General features: G+C 45.0%; 1 protein-coding gene across 2 annotated transcripts in view; it reads right to left on the minus strand.

Moving 5' to 3' along the window:
• Positions 1-17,666, minus strand: part of PTPA (protein phosphatase 2 phosphatase activator) — a 29,018-nt gene extending 11,352 nt beyond the window's left edge. Inside the window, exons 1-4 of one of the 2 annotated variants that reach the window (XM_085854740.1) lie at positions 17,589-17,666; positions 11,770-11,840; positions 5,904-5,990; positions 5,592-5,717 (exon numbers count right to left, since the gene is read on the minus strand). In XM_085854740.1, coding sequence (XP_085710866.1) covers positions 5,592-5,717; positions 5,904-5,990; positions 11,770-11,840; positions 17,589-17,598 — 294 coding nt within the window. In that variant the 5' untranslated portion in view covers positions 17,599-17,666. Of the gene's footprint in view, positions 1-5,591; positions 5,718-5,903; positions 5,991-6,267; positions 6,335-11,769; positions 11,841-17,588 lie in introns of those variants that run through there. The other variant, XM_085854741.1, reaches the window with a different exon arrangement.
• Between the last annotated feature and the right edge of the window lie 7,797 nt (positions 17,667-25,463).

Genomic DNA, 25,463 nt, shown 5'->3' on the forward strand with positions numbered 1-25,463 from the left:
TCTGTCAACTTTAGTTAAACATCAGGACTGGATCACTAATTCATGAAACAAATGGGCCAAAAACATTTCCTGGCTGACCGCATGAGAGGGTGGGAATAATTTGGGTCATTAAGTAGTTGTAGTAGCAGCAGCAGCAGCAGCAGCAGCAGCAGCAGCAGCAGGTTTGGAGAAGAGTTAGTTGGCTGCTTGTTTTGACAAAATGCTTTTCATCATCAATGTGATTATTTTAATGGTGTCAAAGGCTAATGGGAATGTTTGTACAGTGCTGTCTTTTAAAAATGCAAGTATCAAGGCTCATGAAAGAGTATAACAGGGGGGGGCAACAGAAAAATGAGGCAAAGGGAAAACAGTAGGACACAACACATGGATGCATCAAATGAGGAACAAGAACAGCACTGCATAGAGTGCAAACCTCCACCAGGACGAATATCTTACATTTTGTATTCCGCTGACAGGCCAAATGTGCATCCGGACCTGAACCCAAATCGAATCACCTTGTTCGAGTCACCTACCAAACTCGTGCACCAAATTTCATCCGAATCCGTCCACAACGCTTTGAGACATCGTGCTTTTTATCGGTTTTAGCCCTCTCTCTTAATGGTGATGAATCACATTAAAAACAAGTCTCGTATCCGGATACGGATCTTCGCCAAAATCTAATCAATTCATACTTGTCACATATCCAACCTGTCGACCAAGTTTCGTCCAAATCCGGCCATAACTTTTTGAGATATCCTGCTCACAGACACCGAGACAGACAAACAGGGGTGAAAACAACCTCCATCCACCTTCGGTGGTGGAGGTAAAGAGGACAGAGTGGGCTAATACTTATCTTTAATTGCCCCTTATCAATCCCACCTACTTGTGATGTCAGTTGCAACACAGGTAAATTGGTCCAAGTCTTTCAGGAACTTGATGGCCAGGAATGACGTTCAACTTGAGCTAGTTAGGGCAAGAATTTGGAGCTTGTTCAAGGCTGTTGGCAATGACTTATCTACTCACCACCAGCGAATGCTAACATCCAGGACAACCAGCATAACATCCATCCGAGGGAAGATGCACTCATCGATGGAACACCCTGGAGTTGGTTCGAGAATGAAACCGAGACTATGGACAACTCCAAAAACCTAATTGCACTATATTTGCACCTTTCACTCAGATAAAACAGGAGACAGAGGTTTTCTTTTTAACCATGAATGAAAATATCAACTTCCATTTGTTAAATGTCTCTGCCACATGGTTATCACGTTTATCACAATCAAATGTATTCACTAACGCACCAGCTACACTGCGTCCAGGTGAAGAAGCCACCCAACTGAAGAATTTACAATTTCCTCTTTTCTTTGGTGCTTTTTGGAAAGCATTGGCTTGATACAGTTTTCAACAATGGGGCAAGTTAAACACATCTCCTCGCTCTCAATCTCTCTCTGTACCCACCCTTCCCAGTCATACCCAACTGCTCCTGGACTCAATGTCTTTTTCATCTGAGAATGTGGAGAAGTTTCTGGCAACCCTCGACTGATTCTGCAACTGGACTGGATGGTATCAGCTCATGTGTTCTAAAAGTCTGCTCGGCTGCTCTTGCTCATCCTCTCTCTCTCTGCCATTTCCACCCTGTCATTTGCCCAAGATAATCTCTCATCTGCATGGACATCAGCCAAAATCACAGCATTACATCACTATGGTGCAAAAACGGATCCCCTTAACTACAGAACAATTAACTTACTTCCAATAATCAGCAAGGTAATGGAATTAATCATCGCAGTCGATATAAAACCATTCCTTTTCTCCAAACGCCTCATCTCAAATCAACAATGCAGATTCAGACCTGGTCAATCTACCTTGAACATGCTGCTTTTAATCACCCAACAATAGGTGGAGGCCTTCACTGGCAGACAAGAGATCAGGACCATATCTCTGGACATATCTCATGCATATTGTCAGGTCAGACCAGATTAGATCTGTGACTTCCTGCAGGTACCATGTAAACCTGCACAAACCTGTTTCATGGTTGGGTTGATGGCGACTAAACAGTCTCCCCCACTAGGTTTTCTGGTGAGGAGGGTGTATAGATATGGACACCCAGCAGGATTAAAAACAAAACCTGTCAAAGAGTGGAGGAGCTCCTTGTGAGCCAATGGCCATCCATTTCTAGTGGCCAAATGTGTCTGCGGACGTCCTCCTGCAGTTGGGTTACTTTGTAGGAGGTTGATGGCAGGACTTACACTCTGAGCACGAACAACACTTCATTCGGCAAAACCTACAAATGTAAGGAAATCTGAAAACCCACTCCATGGGAGTACCTCCTGTGCTGCTGCCCTCCACAGGGCAACTCACCAGATGGTATTGGGCAAAAAGCCTTTGGTACCCCCATTCCTTGATGAGAGGAGGAAAACCATGGGGTAAACCTCCAGGGTCAGATTGCAGTGGAGTGGTGTTGAGGTGTCGTCCACCAGATGGCGGTCTCCTTGGTTTAACCTGAGGTGGTCCCTTCAGGTGGGTGCCTGCAATATCCAATCTCAAAGAGAGGATGATCAGGTATCTGTTATCATCTGAGCTCAAGCGTTTGAACATCATTACTGCAGCGCTCTCTGAGGTTCGGAGACCGGATAGTGGCGAGATCATGGCGGGTGGTTACACCTACTATTGGTCTGGTCGCTCTGATGGTTACCATGACCAAGGAGTTGCTGTAGCTGTGTCCAATAAGCTGACTTCAATGATAATTGAGGCAACACTGGTCAATGAGCGTATAATGAGATGAAGGATTCGTCACTCCTTGGGTGTCGTTTCCCTGGTCTGTGCAGATGCTTCAACTGAGGCGAATGATCTCATCATGAAGGATGCATTCTATGCCACGCTCGAGTCTGTGGTTAATCAGTGCCCCAGGCAAGATACTCTTCTAGGTTTGGGGGATTTCAATGCATTGTCTGAAACTGACAGGGATGGCTATGAGACATGTGTTGGTCCCCATGAGTCTGGAACTGTGAACCAGAATAGCACTAAGTTCTTTGACTTTGCAAGAAGTCATGGATTTGGGGTACGTCTGGTTCATGGTTTCAGCGCCCACAGGCTCATCGCTGGACTTGGTATTTCAACGCTGGTGGTGTGGCAAAGAAGAATGACCATGTGCTTGTTGATGGTCACTGGAGGATGATCCAGAACTGCAGGGTCTACCAGAGTGCCCAGTTCCTCAATAATGACCACAGGCTACGTAGCAACTCTGAAGTTGCACCGAAAATCCAGGGGAGAATGGTTCCATCCCAGCCGAGGCTGGATGTTGGCAAGCCCAAGGATGAGACGGTAGCTGAGGAGTTTGCGAACAGGCTGAGTGAGATTTGGGGGGTCTGGGTGCTTTGGGGAATCCTGAAGAGTTGTGGAGTGCCTTCAAGACCACCGTCCTTGATGTTGGCGGCAGATGTCTTGAACTCGCCCGAGGGTGAAGAAGAATTTTGTCTCTCAAAGGACATTGGATATCACTGACCAGTGTCGCAGGGCCAGGCTTAATGCCAAAGCTGAGCTGTTCAGGGAGCTGAGGCGTAAAACTGTACGTGCGCTAAGGGTGGACAAGGAGGCCGTGTGCGAGGAATCTGTGAGGGGGTAGAGCATCACTTGTGGTGAAGTGATTCTCGTCCTGCTTACAGAGGAATTCACACATTGCCCGTCCCTCGGTGTACTGCTGTTAGAGTGGAGGGTGGTGGGCTCTTGACAGAGGAGTCCAAAACAAAAGCCTGCTGGGCCGGTTACATTGAGCAGCTGTACCAGGATGATCCACCAGCTGTTGAGTTGGATGTCAGGGGTGTTACTATACCTATTGCTGACCCTCCAATCAACTGTGGTCCACCTTTGTTTGTGGAAACACGGGCTGCGATGAACCGGTTGAAATGGGGTGAAGCTCCTGAGATCTGTGGCATCCATGCTGAACTTCTCAAGACTGGTGGAAATGCTGCACTCGTGTCGTTGCATGCAGTTCTGTGCTTTGGCTGGAACATGGGCATCATCCCAAATGACTGGAAGAGAGGTCTTGTTGTGATCCAAGGGAAGGGTGATCGCCAGGCCTCACATCTTGGGCAGCTTGATGCCATGGAAACCAAGGCATTCAAGATCATTGGAAGAATCTCCCGTGATGAAACTGAAACAATGAGCATATCTGTTCCTTTTGCTCTGTTGCATCCTGATCAGTGTTTAAGCTCTTCCATGAGCCTCAACTTGACTTGGAAGAAAAGTGAGACAAGGCATACCCAACCAATCTGTGCTTTGTTAAACTAAGCTTCTGGGTGGTAGTGGGGCAGATAACAGCAATTTTTGAGAGGAATCGTGCAAATGATGATACAAGCATCAAATTTGGCACATTTGTTCTCCAGGGGATTCTAATCAAATCTGCCTGATTTGCCATTTGAAAAATTTGAAAAAAAATAAAAACTTCAAAAAAGTCAAGATCACACATCATTTTTGGATGCTGGCTGAGATTGGTGAATGTTTCAGAAACATCATCAAAGACGTTCCAAGTCTGCCATGCAGTTTTCTTCCCTTTACCGCGGAAGGCAGACACGACGTCACATCCAGTGAACGCATGGAAGTATGGGATCCCTCAAGCTTTCTCAGGCCCTATTGCAGAAACTCCCTCATGGACTGGAATCCATCGCGCCTTGGCTCCTTGGCCAAAGGCAATCCACATGTTCTCAATACCTAGTTCCTGTAAGGATGGCAGTACAGATATTGCTATGACTAGTACGTCCGTGTCATTAGCCTTAATGATAATGGACTTGCTACCATCCGTCGTTGCATCCCTGGCGTGTACAAATATTCGAGTGTCAGCTTCTTCATGACAACTTGGAGACACAGCATCCAGTGACTTCCTTGTGTTTCTAATGGCATCTTCTCCTTTTGTGACAATGACTGTGCTTGTCGTCTGTGCTTCACATATCTTTTCCGCAAGGAAGTGAAACAGCTCAGTCTTGTTGCTGTCATCTCGAAGAAAGCTTCTCCAGTTACTTGGGGTCTTACTGGTTCCTGTCACCTCTTCTTCTGATTCCTTGCCCCCTTTTCGACCTTGCCTCAGATTTCAGACTTGACTTCTTGTACACATCAAACACTACGTCCACCCTCTCGTACCTGGCACCATAGGATTCCACCTTTGGAATGATGTCTTCTTTTGCATATTCATCAAATATCTTTGAAGTGCATGGAGGTAGGGCAGTGATAAGTGCTGAGCCATCAATGATGACTGCATCTCCCCTTGCTTCTCTGTCTGGGATGTTTACTTGCGCTTCAAAGAATTTCAGCCAGCTGTGACTTCAAATTTTTTTTGAAGTGTTTTTTTTTTTTTTTCAAATTTTTCAAAATTTGGATTGTCAAATGGCCAATCGGGCAGATTTGATCAGAAAGCCCTGCAGAACAGAAATGCCAAATTTGATGCTTGTATCATAATTTGCACGATTTCTCTACTATCTACTGCACTGTGGGGTATTGAGAAGAGGAGGCTGTGTACTGCTTATAAAAAATTTTCAAAATCATTTCAAGATTATACAAATAACTTTCATGTTAATTCGGACAAAATCATGGCAAGATTGAAGTCGTGAACGAGAAAGTACCGTGACAAGGCGGCCATGCCAGGTGCGGAAGGCACGGTTGCCAAATCTTTGTGACTGCTCAACAGGAGGGTATTCAGACTGCCAGGCGGCCATCTTATCCAACATAGCCAGCACATTGCGAACTGTCTGCAGCAGAATGTGCACACAACAATGGCAGATCAATCAGTGGATAACTCTGCTCACATCGTTGTAATTCGGATATTGACCGATCCTTTTCGTTATTAAACACGGATGCGTTTAATGAGTATTTTAAGTACAGCAATAACAAAGTGCATGCAAAAACGGCAAAAACAAATGCATATGGAAACTCACCTCTGAGATGAGAACGTCACTGCTCATTGCCAAACCTTTCACTGCGGAATTAAGTGACAGAATGAAGCTCATAATATCTGAATAAGCCTGAAAAAAAATAAAAGAAAACACTTCACAAGCAAGGCATATACATATACAACTCATTTAACATAAACGCTATTTGTGTCGTCACAACATGAACCACCATTATACAATTTTGCACTCAGTTTGCTTTATAGCTATGAAAAGCTACTGCTGGATCGTATCAATTGGACCATCCACATTTACCAAGCATGCAACAAAGCTGTGCCTAAAGTGTGCAATCTAGCACACGACGTTGCGTGTTAACATTTCTGTCTGTGGCATACAAAACCAACTCCATTACCATATCGCTGACTTGTATATCCAAGAGAGGAATTTGTATGCAATTCTCAACAGCATATTTTCATCTCTCGTCCCAGCTGGAGTGAAAGTGCACCAACGTAGCATCTTATGTCAAGTATTGTTCCTCATCTAAATAAATCACCCTCAATGCTTTTGAAAAACACATTTCCACTTGGTAGATATCTCCACATCCATTCCTAAAACAAGATGTGTGTGTGTGTGTGTGTGTGTGTGTGTGTGTGTGTGTGTGTGTGTGTGTGTGTGTGTGTGTGTGTGTGTGTGTGTGTGTGTGTGTGTGTGTGTGTGTGTGTGTGTTTTGGACAAAGAAAAATGGAAACACCTGGGTAAATGAGTAAATTAACCAAATAACATCCCAACATGCCCAGGGTCATGAATAAAAATAGGGGCAATACCCCTGGCCACTCACCCGGTAGAATCATTACACTGAGGAGGAAGTCAACATGGGACAGAATCAGCAAAATGTACCAATGAACCAATGTTAGAGCAAACACCTATTTTGGGGGCAACCCCCCCCCCCCCCCACCCCCCGTAAACTCCCTTAGACCACGATTGTTTTTTAAATAGCATGAGCAAACTTTGGTACATCAAGGGTGATGAAGGTTGTAGTCAAGTTTCATCAGAATAGTGTGTGTAGTTTCTGAGAAGAAAGCAAATACCTCTTTTGGGGGGTAACCCCCCCCCATAGATCCCCCTAGGCTTAGGGCCTGATTTTTTTTTAATGCTGTGAACAAACTTTGGTACATACAGGGTGATGAAGGTTGTGGTCTAGTTTTATCAAAATTGTGTGTGTAGTTTTAGAGAAGGTGCTAATGTCTGTGGACGGACAGACGGACAGACAGCGTGCCATCCCATAAGCTCCCTGGAATTAAGTTCCAGGTGAGCTGAAATATGCTGCACAGGCCTGTTTGCCTAAAGTTATGGCAGGAAATAAATGTAAGAGGAGACCCCCCAATGCCCCCAATCACAGAGCACTTGCCCAATGTATTTATGAGCACAAGACTAATGTTTTCCATATGTCACGGCCTTCTCAGTCACCAGATCTGAACCCAAACGAATATTTATGGGATATTCTCTGATGACACCTGAAACAATGTTTTTGAACTCCAACTAGGTGTGAGTTGATCGACTTTCTTATGGAAGAATGGTGCCGCATCCCTCCTGCATAATTACAGATGCTGGTGTACTTGATGCAGACAGGCTGTACATGGTGGCCCAATACCCTATTACATTGGAGTTTCCATTTTTTTGTTCATAACGTGTGTGTGTGTGTGTGTGTGTGTGTGTGTGTGTGTGTGTGTGTGTGTGTGTGTGTGTGTGTGTGTGTGTGTGTGTGTGTGTGTGTGTGTGTGTGTGTGTGTGTGTGTGTGTGTGTGTGTGTGTGTGTGTGTATATATATATATTTTTTTTTTTTTACGGATTTCAGAACCCGGTCTGATGAATGCATCCACACATCCAGATCCTCAGACAGTTATTTCCTTAAATGCATGTTCAGATTAGCCCCATCCCCATATCTAATGGGATCTTAAATGTGATGCGTTGAGAAGGGTAAAGGAGAGATCCCCTCTCTTATGGGAAGCTTTTTTCTTTCCGACAGACACGTTTACACACATTTCTTTCACGAGCTCTGAAGCCCGCCCGCATTTTTCCTCAGCAACATTCTTTCGCAAGCTCTGACGCCTGCCTTTTTTGGGAGCGCACGGGTCATCATGGTAACCGCGCGCCAGTGGGGCGGTGTGAGCTTGAGGTGGATAGCACCCTGTGGAGACGGCCCGGGGATATAAAAACGAGCGAGAGGTACGTTCTGGGAGAAAAAGCGAGAGGAGAAAAGCGAATGAAGAGAAAAAGTGAGGAGAGAAAGGAGGGGAAAAAAGTGTTCTGAAGAGAAAAGTGTGAGGAGAGGAAAAGCGAAAGGAGAGAGGAAAAAGCAAAGGGCGAGAGAAGCGACCAAGAAGCGGGTGTCTGATCAGCGCTGACGAAACAATTCGTCCTTCCCAGTGCTTTGGCAAGCGAGCGTGTTTTCAAACGCACGCAAGCATTTCAGGACGTTTTTCGCTTCACGGACGACTTTCTGGTGAGCGAGACAATTCTTCCCCTCCCCCCGAATGATCTGTTGGGTACCCTTGTCTGTGTTTAGCTGTAAGTAAGTCGACCCCCGATAAGCATCTGCTCTTTGTCTCTTTCCTGGCATTTTGATTGATTTTGCTTTGAAATTCATTCTTTATTTACCTCAGCAAATAAAAAGTTCTTTTTATTTATTATTAATAAATTAGTTGTCGATTTCCAACCTGTCCGTGTTTGTCCTTTCCTTCCATTGGTTTTGCATTGTTCGAACCGAGATAGACTGGGAGGTAATTAACACAGATTTGACCAAAAAATCATTGGCACGCACCAGCGGTTAAAATGCTCGGCCGCCATAATTAAAATCTAATCGAGATAACATTGGTGCTCTGCCGAGGGCACGCTCCCCGCTCAGGTAACCATATGACCTCCAGTTAAACGGAATAATTTGACGCTGGACACTGGAACTCGTGGTTGACTGGGTGGCGTCAACCACGCCACGCCAAATTCAGAGCGGTTAAACCAAATTTTAGTTAAATTTATTGGGACGGACAATGGCGGACCAACACGGGCAGGTCCCGGTGGGCCATGTAGATGATGGAAATATGGATACGGAATTGACCCAGAACCCGCATGAAGTCACAATGGAGGGTGAAGAGGAAGCATTGGGAGAGATGGAAAATAACCCCCACCCTCGGTCTCTGGAAAATGTGGCGCCGATAGCGCAGAACGCCGGGTTATCGCCACCAGTGCAGCCCGAGATTGACATGATGTTTTTCATGAGGCAATTAATGGCACAAATGAAAATGTCGAGCAAAGAAAACAGCAGAAAAATGGACAGGATGAGTGAAGAAAACAACAGCAGAATGGAAGCGATGAGCAGAAAAATGGATGAAAACAGCAGAAAAATGGACGTGATGGACGAAGAAAACAACAGCAGAATGGAAGCGATGAGCAGAAAAATGGGCGTGATGGGCGATGAAAGAAAAAGGGAGATGAGTGAAGCGATGGGCAGAGAAATGGCGACGATACGAGAGGAGGTAAGGGAGTGTCGGATCGGTGTCCGGGAGGGGATGAGGGAGAGCGAGGACAAACTGATGGGAGAGATTGGAAACATAACAAAGGAGGAAGGTGGACCGACGATAGGACAGAATGAGTTGAAGGAACAAATGGGGAAGAACAGGGGCGATAAAGGAGTTAAGAGCCGCCAAGAAGGAAACAACGAGAGATGACTGCTATTAAAAACGAATGTAAAATGTCACACGAGAAACTGACGAAGAGAGTAGAGGAGATGACACAGACGATGGGAACAAAGGAACGAGAAATGGAAACACAAATAGAAACAACGAAGGTGACGTTAGAGGAGGAAATACAAGGGGTGCATCGGGAATGAACGATGGTTAAAGAGGAGGTGCATGAGGTAAAATCGAGATTATTGAAATTAAAGCAAAACAGGTAGAAACAGGTAGTAGAGTAAAGGAGGAGATTATTGAATGCATGGACGTGTTATATTTGCGTGACAGAGTTCTCCAAGAACGGGAGGAGGTGAGTATAACGAAGGTGTCATGGTGAGACCGGGCACATACATGGTGCGATTGGGTGTGTCGAGCTTGGGGGGAATGAAGGACCCAGGGTTTCTTGGAGTGCCCAATGTGCTGGAGTATGTGCGGAGTGCATGTGTCATAACATGGATGAGTACACACGAAAGAGTGGGACACAGATCGACCCGGACGGGAGTAGTGGTTAGTGTAGCGGACCGGAGTAGCGACCCTCCTGAACGGGACAGACATGTATTGGAAACCATGCCGGCCTCGCGAGAGACGCTTGCACGACATGTCCGGGAGTGTGCGCGGTCCGCACTTTGCAAACCGCCCAAGCACGGACGGTGGCACAATGTGTTGATGGTTTCAGAGGGGCCGGGGTGTAAACGCTCCGTGACAGATAAATCAATGGAGCAGCATGGCGAAACAGAATGGATTTGGCTGAAAATTGTTTTCCACGGGGATCAGGTGTGCAATATGCACGGTACCCACGGCATGAGCAATGGGCATGGCGAGCGCGGCTTGGTTTCTCGTGGGAAAACCCCAATTCCCAGTGGCAAGAATTCAAACACAAATTGGCTTGCAACAGACATGTGACTGAGCACCTCTGCAGATGTGGGGGGCTCATGTGGGTAAGAGACGGTGACAGTAACCCCCATGTGTGGAGCGCAGTTGTGAAACAGCCCCACACACCGGGGCCCAGGAGCACCAGCCTAAGGGGGATGGCATTGTTAGGCCCACATGGGGGTGCCAACGATGGTAGCCTCTATGTGGGTCCCGGAGCAGTGACCATAAGGGAGGGCTAGCATAAATTTAGGGACCAAGAGCGACAATTTAGTCCCCTGCACAGACAATATTTCCAATGGAGTATCTCAATGGAGTGCTGTTCTATAGTATATTATGGGCTGGTGCCCCAGCTTCACACCGTGTCTCCCGAATGTTGAGCATATTCAAAGCTTTAAAATAATTTGGTATCTCCCAGATCAGGAGGCTGGGATACAGGACCTTTAACTCTTTCCTCACAAACAAGTTGGTTGTTTCTTCTAGTTTTGTTCCCATCAGAGTACTAATCCTCCCCATCCCCTCCAGGAAGCAAAATTTCTATAGTAACCTTTGTCATGTTAATATTTTTTTTCAAATTCAAGATTACTGCTTACCTCCACTCCTTTGCTCCTCTTCCCCAAGCTGTGGAATCAAATCACTAAACCTGTCCATTCAAACTCTTCAAGTTGGTGCTTCACCACTGTCTCATGTTGTCTTCCACCCCCTACCAATGATCTTTTCTACTTCGTTTACTGTACTCGTACTGATTGTCAGCTTGGACGTTAAAGGGAAGGAAAACATTATGATATAGTTGGTAGATGTCCAGCAACCCTTCTATCAACTTTGCTGTAGTGAGGGCAAATATGCCTAATTGGCCAATGGACTATCAAATTTAATCAACAGGCTTATCTGCTGTGATAGTACAAGTGTCAATATCAATAACCTCCGTAGCCCCAATATAGAAAATAATTGGTGCTCAACTTTAAAGTGGATGCTGATGAGGGTAACTTTACAGGCATTCCATGACCCCTCTCCACCCCCCCCCCCCAAAAAAAATGTAAACAACAAAATAGGAACTAGGTTTATTCTCTCCTTTAGAGATCCAAACATTAAACCACAATCCTCAAGTTATCCCCTTTAAACTACTGGCCTACTCTTGAATAATTAGATGGAATTAAACCACACCTATTATGAAGGAAGAAGGTCTTTACTGATCTTACCAAAGTGCATCAAATTATGGGGAGAAAGCTAAACCCTCCCAATCCCATAAAGCATGTACAAATGTAATCACAATGTAGCTTACAAACATTCAAATCAACAGAACCCATGTAGTTTCTGACCTGCGAACGTTTCCAACGCTCCATATCAGCAACATTGTGAATCTCCTTTTTGGGTCGATTGCTTTTGCTTTCTGTGAACGAACAGAGGAGGCGATAGCAGCACGTCATCAATCAATAGCATGATGAAACGACATGTGAATACCAGAATCAGGGAATGTGTCCATGAACTGCTCTGGGATGCTAGTCCCTCATAGAGCGGCCCTCATAAAGGCTGGTGGTTTATGAACACTGACTGAACAGAAAACCACTGGATTTTTTTTTCACAGTTTACAAAGAAAAATAAAATTGATTTCACCCTTTGGCTTGGGGGGGGGGGAGTAATTTAATGAACTGCAAATTTGGTCCATGGTTATTTTACTTCCGCAAAATCATCTCGGTTTACATTTAAAAGTTTCTTGCGATCTACCAGAACGAATGTTGCAATGCTGTCAGTTTAAAACAGTGATGTCACCCTTTTTTTACCTGTAGATCATGTACCACTCGTCTATTGTCATCATTGAGTGTCTGACAATTTGGACGGGTTCTCTGCTGGTATTTTTGTTTGAAAACAATTTCTTGGCTGATCCATATTCGCTCCGAGTTTTGAATAACGGAAAGATGAAACGAGCCAAAAAAGTGAGTCGAGCAGAAGCTTTCGCATTTCATAAAAAGCTTCTAAACACAAAAGGAAATCGAGGTTTATAAGGTGAAACCCAATTTAAAGATACTGTTACGGCTGTGGAAATTCGTAATACACCATAAAGGGTCCTCAGGTGAGATATATCGATAAGTTCATGTGTAGTTAGCCCACACCTGTTGTTTAGAGGGAATATGTGTGATTCATCCAGGCTGCGACGCTTTGAGTTCGCCATTTTTCTTTCTCTATCGTTATTATGGACCATTAAGCCGCCAACAACTCAAACACCACAACCTTCACCTCTTTACCTCCACAACTCCATCCCGCCAACATCGCTTCACTGCCATTCCCAAATGACGCCCGCCAACAACCAAACCACCACAGCAAACCCCCCACCACCTTCGCCTTTCTCCTTCCACAACCATCAACCACACCACCAGTCAACACCAAACGTCGTGCTGTCCAGGGCCCGTTCGGTAATTGATGCCGAACGCGTCGAGCCGCGGGTGTGAATGCGTTCCCTTCAGGAGAGGAAAAAGGATCAGGAAGGCTTCACGCCCCTTTTCTTCCATCCAATGACTGAGCATCGGGTGGCATGGGCCCGCCTCCGAACCCGCTGTGAATGCGTTCCCTTCAGGAGAGGAAAACGGATCAGGAAGGCTTCACGCCCCTTTTTGCCAGACCAATGGCTGAACGTCGGGTGGCATGGCCCCGCCTCCAAGCACGTTTTGATCCGTGAATCTGCATACAGGCTCCTCCCCCGGTCTATAAAAGACGCGAGCACGACGCAGCTCGCATGTGTGTCCAGGAAGCAGTTGAAGAAACATGTCCAGAAAGGTGTTCAGCTCGTGTGTGCAGAAAGGGGTGCAGAAAGTGGCGCCGGTCGGAAGTCGTGAAGTCTGAGGCGTGTGTTTGCAGGGATCGGATGGCGAAGGGGACGGAGTTCGGAGTGGAGGTCGAGGGACGGGTCGAGGAGTGAAGCAGGGACGCAGAGGAGGGCTCAGGGGCGAGAGTTCGCCGGAGTCAGGTGCGGTCCCGGGACCCCGCTAGCGGGACGGAGCGTCCGCCGTTCCCCTCTCCCGACCCTGAGCATCAACAATCCCCCCCCCCCCCATCCGCGCTGAGATAGCGCCGGTAACCCCATCCGTTCCCCAACCCAACCGTGGTGCCTGCGCGACGCACGCCTGGAGGAGCTCACCGACCATACCAGGGGCACGGAGTCAAGCGCGTTACGCGGACATTGCCGCTAGCCCGCCACCGCACAACGAGGGCGCGGGTAAGACCCCTTCAGTATCGTGGACCTGGCCGATCACCCAGGTCACACGTTCATTTGGTCCACGGACCTGTCTTCCTCCTTGCCTATGAGGGTGGCTGTGTTTTCTTTGCTTTTTTTGTAAATGTATGTGTGGCGCCAGTCTTGTAAGTAAACCTGTGTAAGTATGCTGAAAATAATTGCCCTTTTTATTCGGTAGTAGCTCTGCGTTGCTTTCATTGTTTTAACTGTTATATGTGCATTTTTGTATGGCTGTGAATACGTGCTTGCGTTGTGTGTGCGTGTGAAATAAAGTGCTTGCTTGTTGAACTGTTTTCCCGTTTTGTTGCGTCCTTTCTTCCGTTGAAAGTTCCATCTTGCATCACGTAAGGGATTGGTAGTGGGTGTAGACAACCAATAAATAATCTGAACCGTCGAGGTCGACGATAACTCTGCTCGGTTACCCTGCAGCACGGAACGAGCCGCTTAAGCGGTTCGTGTCCGAAGTCGACCTGCGACGAGGTACGATCGGTCGAATTTGGCGAGCAACCCTATCCTGCGCGGGTGGGCAATTGGCACGATCGTGGTGAGGTTAAAGCCCCACCCGTGACTGGCTCCTGGCGGTAGTTCCAGGAGGGTCACGACTGAATTGTCCTTTCCGGTGGGCGACGCGTCGCGATTCGAGTTATGTGGCCGATCCCACGCCGGACGGGCCGAAATTCGTAACAATACTAATGCATTGTCCATGAGGGACATTTCTTCACAATTCAAATAGCCTACCTATGAAATATATTCTCATTCTTGCGTATAAAACCGAGTTTGCTCCCACTTTTCTCATACTCCCCACACCCCTCTTCTCATACTCTCTTATTCACTCACACACTTCAAAGTTTGTCTCCAAAGCCAGTCTGGGGATCCTCCGTCGTACAAAGAGCTTAATTAGCACACCTGAACTCCGATCCACCTAAAAGGATTTAATCAGCAGCTTGATGGAGTACTACTCCCCCTCTGGGCTGGCTCCCCTGCATAACATCTTGTTAAGTTTGACGCCATGGAAACCAAGGCCTTCAATATCATGGGAATCTCCCGTGATGAAGCTGAGTCTATGGGCCTATAATTTTGGCATTGCAGACAGGTCGGTGGTCTCTTTGTCTGGTCTTGCACCCTTTGCTCTTTTCATGCTTTGTACCCACCCCCCCCCCCACCCCAGGTTCCTGCAGGGCTAACACGGTCCGCTATCAACCCCCTTCTTGGATGAGGGTGTTTTAGCTGAAGATTGGAGGATGGCAAATGTCACCCCGATCCATAAGGGAGTAAAAAAAAACTTGCTAAAAACTACCACACTGCAAGTCATACTTCGGTGGCAGGAAAACTCATGGAGAGTGTTGTGAGGGATACTGTGGTAAAACACATGACAACACACATTCTGGTTGCAGACAGACAGCATGGATTTACTCCCAGCAGATTATGTATATCTCAGCTACTTTGCGTCTTTGAGGAACGGACTCAATTGATTGACCACGGAGATCCTGTAGATATATCATGTACTTGGATTTTCGTATTTAAGCATTCAATGCTGTCCCACACAGAAGGCTCCTTGAAAAAGTGGCAGGATATGGAATTGAAGGAAAGCTGCACAGATGGATTGAGAGGTATTCCTATCTGGCAGAGCACGAGTGGCCATCAATGAGGAGAAATCCGAATGGAAATCAGTTGGACGTGGAGTCCCCAAGGGAGTGTACTGGGGCCTTCGCTATTCATCGATGATATACCAGGCAGGCTCATAAACTCTGCTTCTTTTTGCTGATGACACAAAAATCATTGGTCCAATAAAAAGGACTCGATGCAAGATGATTTGAAAGAAAGAAAGCAAAAAAAAAAAAAAAACAGGGTCAGAAAAATGGCAACTCCCTTTCAACTTAAACAAATGCAAAGTAGGACATGTCTGAAGATCAAACACATCGACTGCTTATCAGAAGAGTGGGATAGACTTGCAGGAAGTACAAGAAGAGGACTTGGGGATGGTGATAAATCTTCTTCTTCTTCTTTCGGCTGCTCTGTTAGGGGTCACCACAGCGGATCATCCGTATGATCCGCATAGTGATTTGGCACATGTTTTACGCCGGATGCCCTTCCTGACGCAACCCTGGTCGCCTCTTACGACACAGGGATGGATATGGTACACCTCTTTTAACCAGGGTATACACCGGCCCAGTATACTGGTACTCATTTCGCCGACCTCGGAAGGATGACAGGCTGAGTCAACCCCTGGTGTATTAATTCAGTGGCCCAACAGGGCTTGAACTCAGGACCTTATGGATCCCAAGCCGCTGCCCAAACCACTGCGCCAACACCAGGCTTGGGGATGGTGATAGATTCAGAGCTCAAATTCCACAAGCATGTTTCAGCAGCTGCACTAAAAGCAAACCAGAAACTTGGAATTATCAAAAGGACATTTACAAATTTGACAAAAGAGATTCTCTCGAGAATATACTCAACCCTGGTTAGACCACACCTTGATTATGGCAATATCCTTTGGAACACGAGATATAAAATGGATGGGGCCAAGATTGAGAGAGTACAGGGAAGAGTAAACTAGACTGGCTCCAGAGCTACGTGGTACGACGTATGAACATCGACCACAAGCCCTAAATGTCCACTCTTTGCGCCGTAGATGTCGAGGTGACAGGATCACAGTGTACAAGATTATGGTAGGTGAAGTAAAAATACTAGCAGAGATGTTCTTCACGAGGGCAATCCACCAAAGTACCCGAGGACACGTTCAAGCTGCACAGACACAGGTCAACACTGCATATCAGAAGCAAGCTCTTTAGTCAGTGGATTGCAACGGATTGGAACAATCTCACCTGAGAGTGTGCTTGAAGCAAAATCTATTCAATCCTTTAAGGCCAAACTACTTGACATTCATTGGTGGAATCAAAGGTTCCTGACCGACAGTCTAACGCATGCACAAATGGTACATAAAGTATTCCCAGACATTGTAGGGATGATGGATGATGATGATGGATGGATGGATGATGATGGATGGATGGATGATGATGATGGATGATGGATGGATGGATGGATGATGATGATGATGATGATGGATGGATGGATGATGATGATATGATGAATGGATGGATGATGATGATGGGTGGATGATGATGATGGATGGATGATGATCATGGATGGATGATGATGGATGGATGCTGATGATAGATGGATGGATGATGATGATGATGATGATGAGTGGATGATGATGATGGATGGATGATGATCATGGATGGATGATGATCATGGATGGATGATGATCATGGATGGATGATGATGGATGGATGCTGATGATAGATGGATGGATGATAATGGAATCCAGGATCACTGCTCACTTCCACTTATTTGTTCCTCTTTTTTTTTTCTCCCACCTGTGGAACCAACTTCCATATCCTCTTCAATCTCATTCTTCCCTCCAGGTCTTCAAGACAGCTCTTCACCACCATCTCAGATCTTTTCTACCCTTGTTGGCCTTCCCAAAGTGTCCAGTTTTTCCTTCCTGAGTTTTACTTTGTATCCACTCATTCACCACACGTCAATTCATTCCCTACACCCCTTATCTCTCCAAGTCTCCCTCTGGTCTGCCCCTCATCCCCTGCTCCTGGTGCGTTTCCCCCCTCTCTTTCCCCGTTACTTTTGTTCTGTGACGTCCTGATCCGTTCTTTTCTCGAGCTCCCCCACGAGCCACAGCATTATACACTCCCCAACCCTTCTCTTACATCCAGGAACACAAAATTCGCAGGTTGACACCAAAAGACGTCGTCAATGGCGAAATAAAACGCAGATCATGTCAGGCCTAGAGGGAAGTTAAAAAAAAGATTCTCTTAAAAACCGCAAAATGGCGAAATGTAACCAGAAAACAAGAAGAACTTTGATGCTTGAAACACGACACACACTTACCATGGTCCATGCTTCCTGCTTCCTGTTGTGGTGACGTCAGTTCCGTTATTTACGCGGTTTGTATCGTTATATCTAAACGCATTTTGATCAGTACGAGCTATAATTTAAGCGATAATTATTTATCAAAATGTGTATTTTGGAACGTTTGTTATAAAAACAAAAGGCAACAAAGAGGCATGAAACCAGTACGCTGCCTATACACCGCTTCTATCAAACGAACCTGTTACTGTATATCTTATGACTTTCAACGAAAGATATTCAACAAAATTTACATTATATTATATTTTCAACTAAACATATTTCCCTTGTTGTATTTTATGATTTCATGAGAAGATGAGGGATGAGGAAGTATAAATTAAATTATCACTGAAACGATTTTTAAAGGTAATTAGTACTGATTCATTAAAGGGTCGTCATGGTTACAAGTGTATTGGAGTTTTAGCTAGCAGTTTCTGAATGGGTGAAGTACAGTATATTTATATGTCGTGTAACGAAGCATTTCATAAAGGATAAGGTTACCACATCGTGGGTTATTCAGGATGAGAGGGTAACCGAGTGAATGGAGGAGGTTTCAGTACCCACAATGCCGTGCGCGGGCGCCATTTGGTTGGTAGGCTAAACAAGCGAGCAAAGGTAAACACCGAACAAGGCCAAAGAATCAGGGAACCTTCCATCGCAGTAAATCAGAATAACGAGATAAACGTGATTGATTGCCGAGATATTGATGCTGTCGTTGCCAAGGAAATGAATAGTAAAAACAACCCACATGGCGGCGCGCACGGAATTATGGGATAGCTCTGAAAGCCCTCCACAAGTCCTCTTTCATTGACTCAGACTGTACACGTTGAATTAAGTCACCATAGATGGATGATGCAGTTGTTCTGTTGTTTACGGTATTAGTAAATAGCACGTATCTGATTCGGTGCTTTACCGAGCACGGATGAACGGACTTTCGAGTTATCAATACTTGTTTTTGTACCATTAAGTGTCCCATGAGAATTGAAAGCGATACTGCAAGAAGCTGAAGTGAAATGTCATTCCGTTCGCATTGTGGCAGTTCCATCGATCCCCCCCCCCCTCCACCCCATGTGAAGTGCAAAGCGGGGTTATCAAGCAATTGGTTCAATCCCACCTGATCTCTACTCGCCCTACAAAAATTGTTCTATACAAATCCTGTGGAACTTCAGGACATTCTACAGAAGTGTTTGATAGGAATTCACAAGGAGGGGGGGGGCATCCCCCCCTGTGCATTCAACCTCACACTAAGTGCTACCAACACGTTTGCAAAATTTGGGAGGGATCGGGTGAAAATGTTGTCATTTCCCCCCACCACCACCATTCACCACCACCAGAAAAGTAAAAGTGGTACTGTAAGAAGTGTAAGGGGGAGGGGGGGGGAGAGGGGATGACACGATTTTCACAGGGGTGTATTTTTTTGGTAGGCATATTTGTATGATTGAGGAACGACTTAATATTTCAATTGATTTTATATTTTGAACAGTAAACACGAATCAGAATATAAATCAGAACACAAACCAGTACAGAACACAAACCAGTTTAGCAGTATTTTGGTTTTGAATTACGCAAATTGTACGGAATCTCATCCCGAGCGCGCATGTGCACCAGTGTGACCACTCCTCATTTTTATAAATGCCAAGATGAGCCAATGAAAAAAGCCAAGAATTCACAAGGTTTCGGAAAAGCGATGATAATAGAAAACCTATACGCCAAGAAAACCTATAGAAAACCAAGACGCCAAGGTGAACAACGAATAGCCAAGATCTTGTGAAAAAAGCGGAGTAGTCACACTGACGTGCACAGTCACTTCAGTCTGCCTGGCGATAAACCAAAATTGAAAATCATTCCAAGCAGGAAACGCACTGTTTATGGGACGTCATAAAGGATACAAACAACAGGCACAAAAAAACTAATGTAATGTGTTAAATAAGGTGGTGTAAAAGACGGTGCATTAACGGTGCTAAATTTCCAAAGTTTTTTTTTTTCTGCAGCCTTTAAAACTTTTATTTTTATCTATACTTGAACATTGTATAAAATAAATACCCTTGTTTACACTTCCAAAAACCTTAGCAGTACATGGGCAAAATGTTACGCCATTTCAACCAATCAAATTTGCCGCGTGCTATGAGGGCGGAGTAACAGCGAGATTCAAACAAAATGGCGGTGCTGGCAATGCAACGACGGAGCTAACTATGGCCACAATATCTGTTTGTATAATGTATCTTTTTCTTAAAGATCATTCCAAAATCGTCACTTTCTCTGAGAAGAGTTGGCAGAAGGTTCAGCTTTGGACTGTTCAGTTAGACACATCAGCTTTGTATGGTTGCCATCGTGCCGGTTATTCAAAGTTCACAAGCAAAGTTAATATAACTCGTGCTCCGAAACGCAAAGAAAGAGTTGAAAAGACCCTCTCCATGTCCTTTTTCTCAAGACTGTGTAGGGAAAGGTGTCTGATGATCAGTGGAGTGGTCAGCTATTTGGAGGCCCCATTCAAAACACAATTGTGGCCCCATAGGAGCCCCTGTCATGATCATATTAGAGTCCACAATTTGGGGTCTGTCAGTCCCTGCATGTCTGTGGCCAATGCATTCAGTAGTTAATTATCCAATCTCAAACAAACTTGCCAGGGTGACTAATTGGGTCATAAGATAAAGGTTGTAGCTACTTTTCACCCCCACCCCTTGCACCAAGGTTCAGAAAATATTACCAATGTAAATTCTCTACTGCTTGTTGTGTCATGAAAATGAAGTTAATTGTGATGATGTTCAATCATTTCCACCTTCAGTTGAGAGAGGTTTGACTTTTCAGCACAGTTGGGGTAATTTTGTTTCATCGTTATTTGCGGCTCGCAGAATGGCCTAGAGGTAGGCATACTCTCCTCTAAGCTGTCTCGCCTGGATTTGAATCTCGGTCAGGCTATAAACTGTCATCCCAGTGGTTCACAGGCAGGGTGATTCATCAATGTGCATGCCGTCTCTCGGATGGACGTTAAATGGGAATCCCTTTTGATGATATTCGTTGGTGGACTTTCAAGATCCCATGGTGTCCTTACGAAGTGTAGGTGACCTATCATGGCCAAATTCCAAATTCCTGCCATAATCAGCAGAGGGCATCACATCAGCGGCACAGCTGTGCCATCAACCAGTGATGATACCCTGCAGCGTTGTGCTGAACATGAACGAAGACGAATCTTAAGATGCTCCAACACACTTCTGGTTTAAAAATAACACACTTTACAACATTCTGCCATGGCCAACACAGGTTAGTCCATTTACTAATGAGGGGTTGTTTTGGTGATCGTTCAATGAATCTTAGTGTGGATTTGCTCAACAATATCGATTTCTATTGACATTAAGCGTTTTCCTCACTTCATTGTCATTCTTGTATTTGTATACATTAAATGTAGTTATTATTACACTTAACCTGCTTTCTCTACTAACTTCACCCACAAATTTTGTAATCGTCTTCTCTCGAGTTCAACAACAGGGGGAAACTCCCCCCCCCCTTTTCAACCAATTCATCACGTGACTTTTTTTTCCTTGAGTTGGAGTGTTCCTATATATACTAACTGGAGAGAAGTGCAAGAAGGAGTGCAAGAAATAGTGGGGTCGTCGGCAGATTTGAGGACTTGAGTCGTAAAATTTTGTGGCTTGCAACTTGGCTAGGACTTGGCAAAATTGACTTGAGACTCGGACTTGGGACTCGGTGTCTGGGAACTTGTGAATTGCTTGCAACTTACATGCGACTTGAGTTCATAATGACTTGTTAACAATTTTTGGAATAAAATCATTGAATAAACATTGAACTAAAATGAGGTTTAAAATGAATAGTGAATGATTTTCAGTCGTCAGCGTGCACGGTTCAGTCAATGAAGACATATAACTTGTACTATACATGTATGTATACTTTACATGTGCAGCGCACCAGCACTCACAGCCATCGGGTCACATACTGTTCTCCACTAAAGTTAAAGGGAGTGTCCACTCTCCAGCCAGCACAGAGCACACTATGTCCAATTGGCATCAGTCTCACCCATGTAAGAAGCACACTTACAAAAAGCTCCAGTGTTTCAGTACTTGGACAAAATATTACACCATTTTACATCATCTCGACCAATCATATTTGCCACTCAGGTTCTCAGCGTTGGGCAATATTGACAGACAAAATTGTGGCTAATAATAAATAAAGATTTTGCTTAGAAACGCAAAGCAAGAGCTAAAAAGACCCTTTCCATGTCCTTTTTCTCAAGACTGTGCAGGGTAAGGTATTCTATGAACTCTCCAGTTTGAGTCATTTTCCTCTCAAAAGTTCAAGGAGCTCAAAATCTTGGACTTCCAAGTTCATCATTATTCATGTTGCATCCAATAATTTACAGAAGTTGAGTGAATAGAGGCATAATTATCACCAGTCTGATAGGATGGTGAGAACATGGAAATCATGGCATAAGGAGCATAGAGTCATTCTCATCTCTTACGCATTATATATTTTTATACTTTCATTACTGTTCGGAGTTTATCTCTCCCTCCCTTTATTCATGTAACAGCTTTCCCAATTTTGTTAATTTTTTGCCTCATTATAATTTCACTATTTCTGCAGGAGATTTTTTTTTTTTTTACATATAGTCTAGGCTCGAGGCTCATAGAAGAGCTCATACACTATCCGCATCAGGACGCAACAGGAAGCAAAAGGAACAAGTCTGGAGACTGTGATAGTTCACGAGGGGACGCCACGGGAAAACTGGCGGGAATCGGGAAAAACGTAAATGATGAAAGTTGTAGTACTCGAAGAGCACGACTTGCATACCAACTTTCATTCGAAACAGTTGAAAACCCTAGAAGCTCGATGCCGAATTTATTGATTTTTTTGACATTTTCTAAGTTCGTGACCTTGTGACCTTGACCTTGGGACGAAAATGAAAAATCGAGCTCCGTGGGGCTATGCAGGTGCCATTGGGCTAACCAAATACCGAAATCCCTGCCAGATTCGACAAATCCCCTCGGAGAAGATGTAACTTTAAACCGGCTACCCCTAAAAACATGTTTTTTGGGCGTGGCTCCGCCCATAATGGACGCAGCATGCCCATTCTCAGGAAAACACAACTAGATCCTGATACAAACCTCCCACCCAAATTTTAGCAAGATCGGATCAAAACCCACAGAGCTATGCTCAGGACAGACAGACAGACACACACACACACCCATAACGAATATAGTGGTCACTTGCTCGTGAAGCAACAGTAGAGAGGGAGAGGGGGGGCATCAACACTGGAGTTGAAGGCCTAGATAGAGGGAGACTTGGACAAACAATTGGTGTGGAGGGAATGGGGGCAGGAGAGGATGCATACGGTGGACAAGATGGATGCAGAAGAAACTCCAAGGAGAGAAAATTGGAAATTTGTAAGTGCGAGTGATTGGGGTGGGGTTAATGAGGGTAGAAAAGATCATGGTTTTGGATTGTGGACGATTTGAGATGGTGGTGAACAGCTGTCTCGAAGACCTGGAGAGAAGAATGGGATTGAAGAGAATGTGGAAGTTGGTTCCATGGGCGGGAAAAGAGGAACTAATGAATGTAGGTGAGCGGTGATCCTGGATTTCGGTCGTTTCACCAGATGGGGGATGATGGTGGACCGTGTGTGCCATAAAAAAAAACATGGGTGGAGGGGGGGGAGACAAAGCACAGAAAGAACAGAGGGTGCAAGACCAGAAAGTAGGCAGTAGAAGGTAAAGAGACCACCGACCTGTCTGCGATGGTGAAATGATCGGCGCATAGACTCAGCTTCATCATGGGAGATTCCAATTGTGCATTGTGCATGAATCTTCTTATGGTGTCTGACACTTTTGGTTTTGATCATGTTCTTTTAATTAATTTATGTTATTTAAAGAAACTGAAGAATGCCATGTTCATCACAATGCTTACTTCCATTACTTTCAACACCTTTGTCTCTGCATGTAAAGGAAATGGCAACCGATCAGCCACGGGATTGCAAACTGGATGTCATAGATGGTGAATCCATAAAGCTGATTACTTAAAGCATGTGAATCAAAATAACAACCTAAGGCTGCAAGTTTGGATAATGGACTGACTTCAGGACTGGACTGGTCATCAGAAGCCGATTGCTCGTTGGTGGACAAATATCCATCTGATGGATGTGCTGTGTCAACTCCTGCAGGAATCTCTGCAACTCCAGTGGTGTGCAAGGATTGGATAGCTGCCGATGAGGAGACATAGTGGGTATAGGGTAATGTTAAAGCTTGATAATATGGTCAGTCTGTTTCATTCTCTCCCCTTGCTTTTTCTTCTGAACACAGCTTTGTATCCTTCCCTGACTGGTTCTCCCCATCTGGAACATTCTCACTTCATTATAAAGAGGAAAGGTTCAGAAACAGGTTGACCCCTAAAAAGTGGGCCCCGGGAAGTTTGATAACTTTAACATTATCCAATCAAATTTAACAAAATTTGCAGATCATATTACTCACTCATTGTCAAGAAATCACTGAAAAAGTCAGTTGTCCACAAATATATTTGACAATTTTACAATTAAATTACTGATGCCGATGTTTGATGATATGCTCCAAGCAGGCAGCATTTTGCTCAAGGTTGAGGGCCACACGTCTGTACCTCTTTGTGCTGCTATCTTGTCTGTACCTGTTTGTGGCGAGGTTGTTGAGGTCTCGGAGAGATTCACTTACCTTGGCAGTGATATTCACGTCGCTGCTGGCTGTGAGTCAGAGGTCAACAGATGTCTGGGTCGGGCCTAGGGAGTCATGGATTCACTCGACCATGGGGTGAGGTGTTACCATTACCTGTGCGGGAGTACGGAAGTCCAAGTATTCAGGTCATTGGTGCTTCCAGTCGTGCTATACCGATGCAAGACTTGGACTCTGACCAGGTATCTGAGATGAAAACCTAATTCCTTTGGAACCAGGTCTCTTGCGAGAATCCTTGGCTATCCCTGGTTGGACTTTGTGTCTAACGAGCGGTTGCTGAGAGAGACTCAAATGAGATTTGTTACCTGCATAGTCCATGAGCATCAACTGCAGCTGTATGGATGCTGTATGAACTCGTTTTCCTGACGCTGATCTTGCTCACGAGATTCTCTCAGCGAGGGAACCTCATGAGTGGAGGAGGCCAATGGGCCGACCACGTGCCTCGTGGTTGCAGCAGATTGATCAGTATCTGAAATAAATGGGGATGGGCCAGGCATCTGATGGGGTGGGGGGGGTGGTGAGGCGGAGGCCCTTGAAGTACCAGCGAAAAGGAGGGACAGGATGGGATGAGGGGGAAGCAGATGTTGGGATTGGACCTGACATGGAGGAGTTGAACACCATGTATGTGAAATGGAAATCTTGTTCACGTGCGCACAACCTCCACAAAATGGACGTACAAATTATTTTGGTTGAAGGCATGGGGGAAAATTTTGCCACAGGTGAAAGAGGAGGCTGCATGAAATAAGTGTTTATGAGTGAAGAGGTTTTGGGAAATAAGCCTTGTGAAAGAGAAAAGGAATAGATTTAGATGAAGAAGAAATATGAATAAGTAGTTCCTAACAGAATAATAAGCAGAGGAAGGTATTTTAAAATACATTTTTGAAGCATTTTTTTGGTGTTATACATTTAATGTTTTTAATAGCTTTCAAGAAAGTGATGTTTTCTGCAGTCTATATTCATTTCAGGGTTGTTGAAAAGAAGAAGGGATGGAGGAACAAGTTGTAACTGAGCACGAGAGATCGAGTTTGTTGTTGTTGTTTTTCTTCTTCTATTTTTTGGAGTGAAGAATTGTGTTGTTGCTTGTATTTGGGGGGTGAGGAGAGGTAAAGGATTGAGCTGAGGGAACAGAAGCAGCAATACTGGAATAAAA

Source organism: Eptatretus burgeri, chromosome 14, assembly GCF_056783735.1.
Source record: "Eptatretus burgeri isolate ZD-2024b chromosome 14, Ebu_testis_v1, whole genome shotgun sequence".
NCBI lineage: Eukaryota > Metazoa > Chordata > Myxini > Myxiniformes > Myxinidae > Eptatretus > Eptatretus burgeri.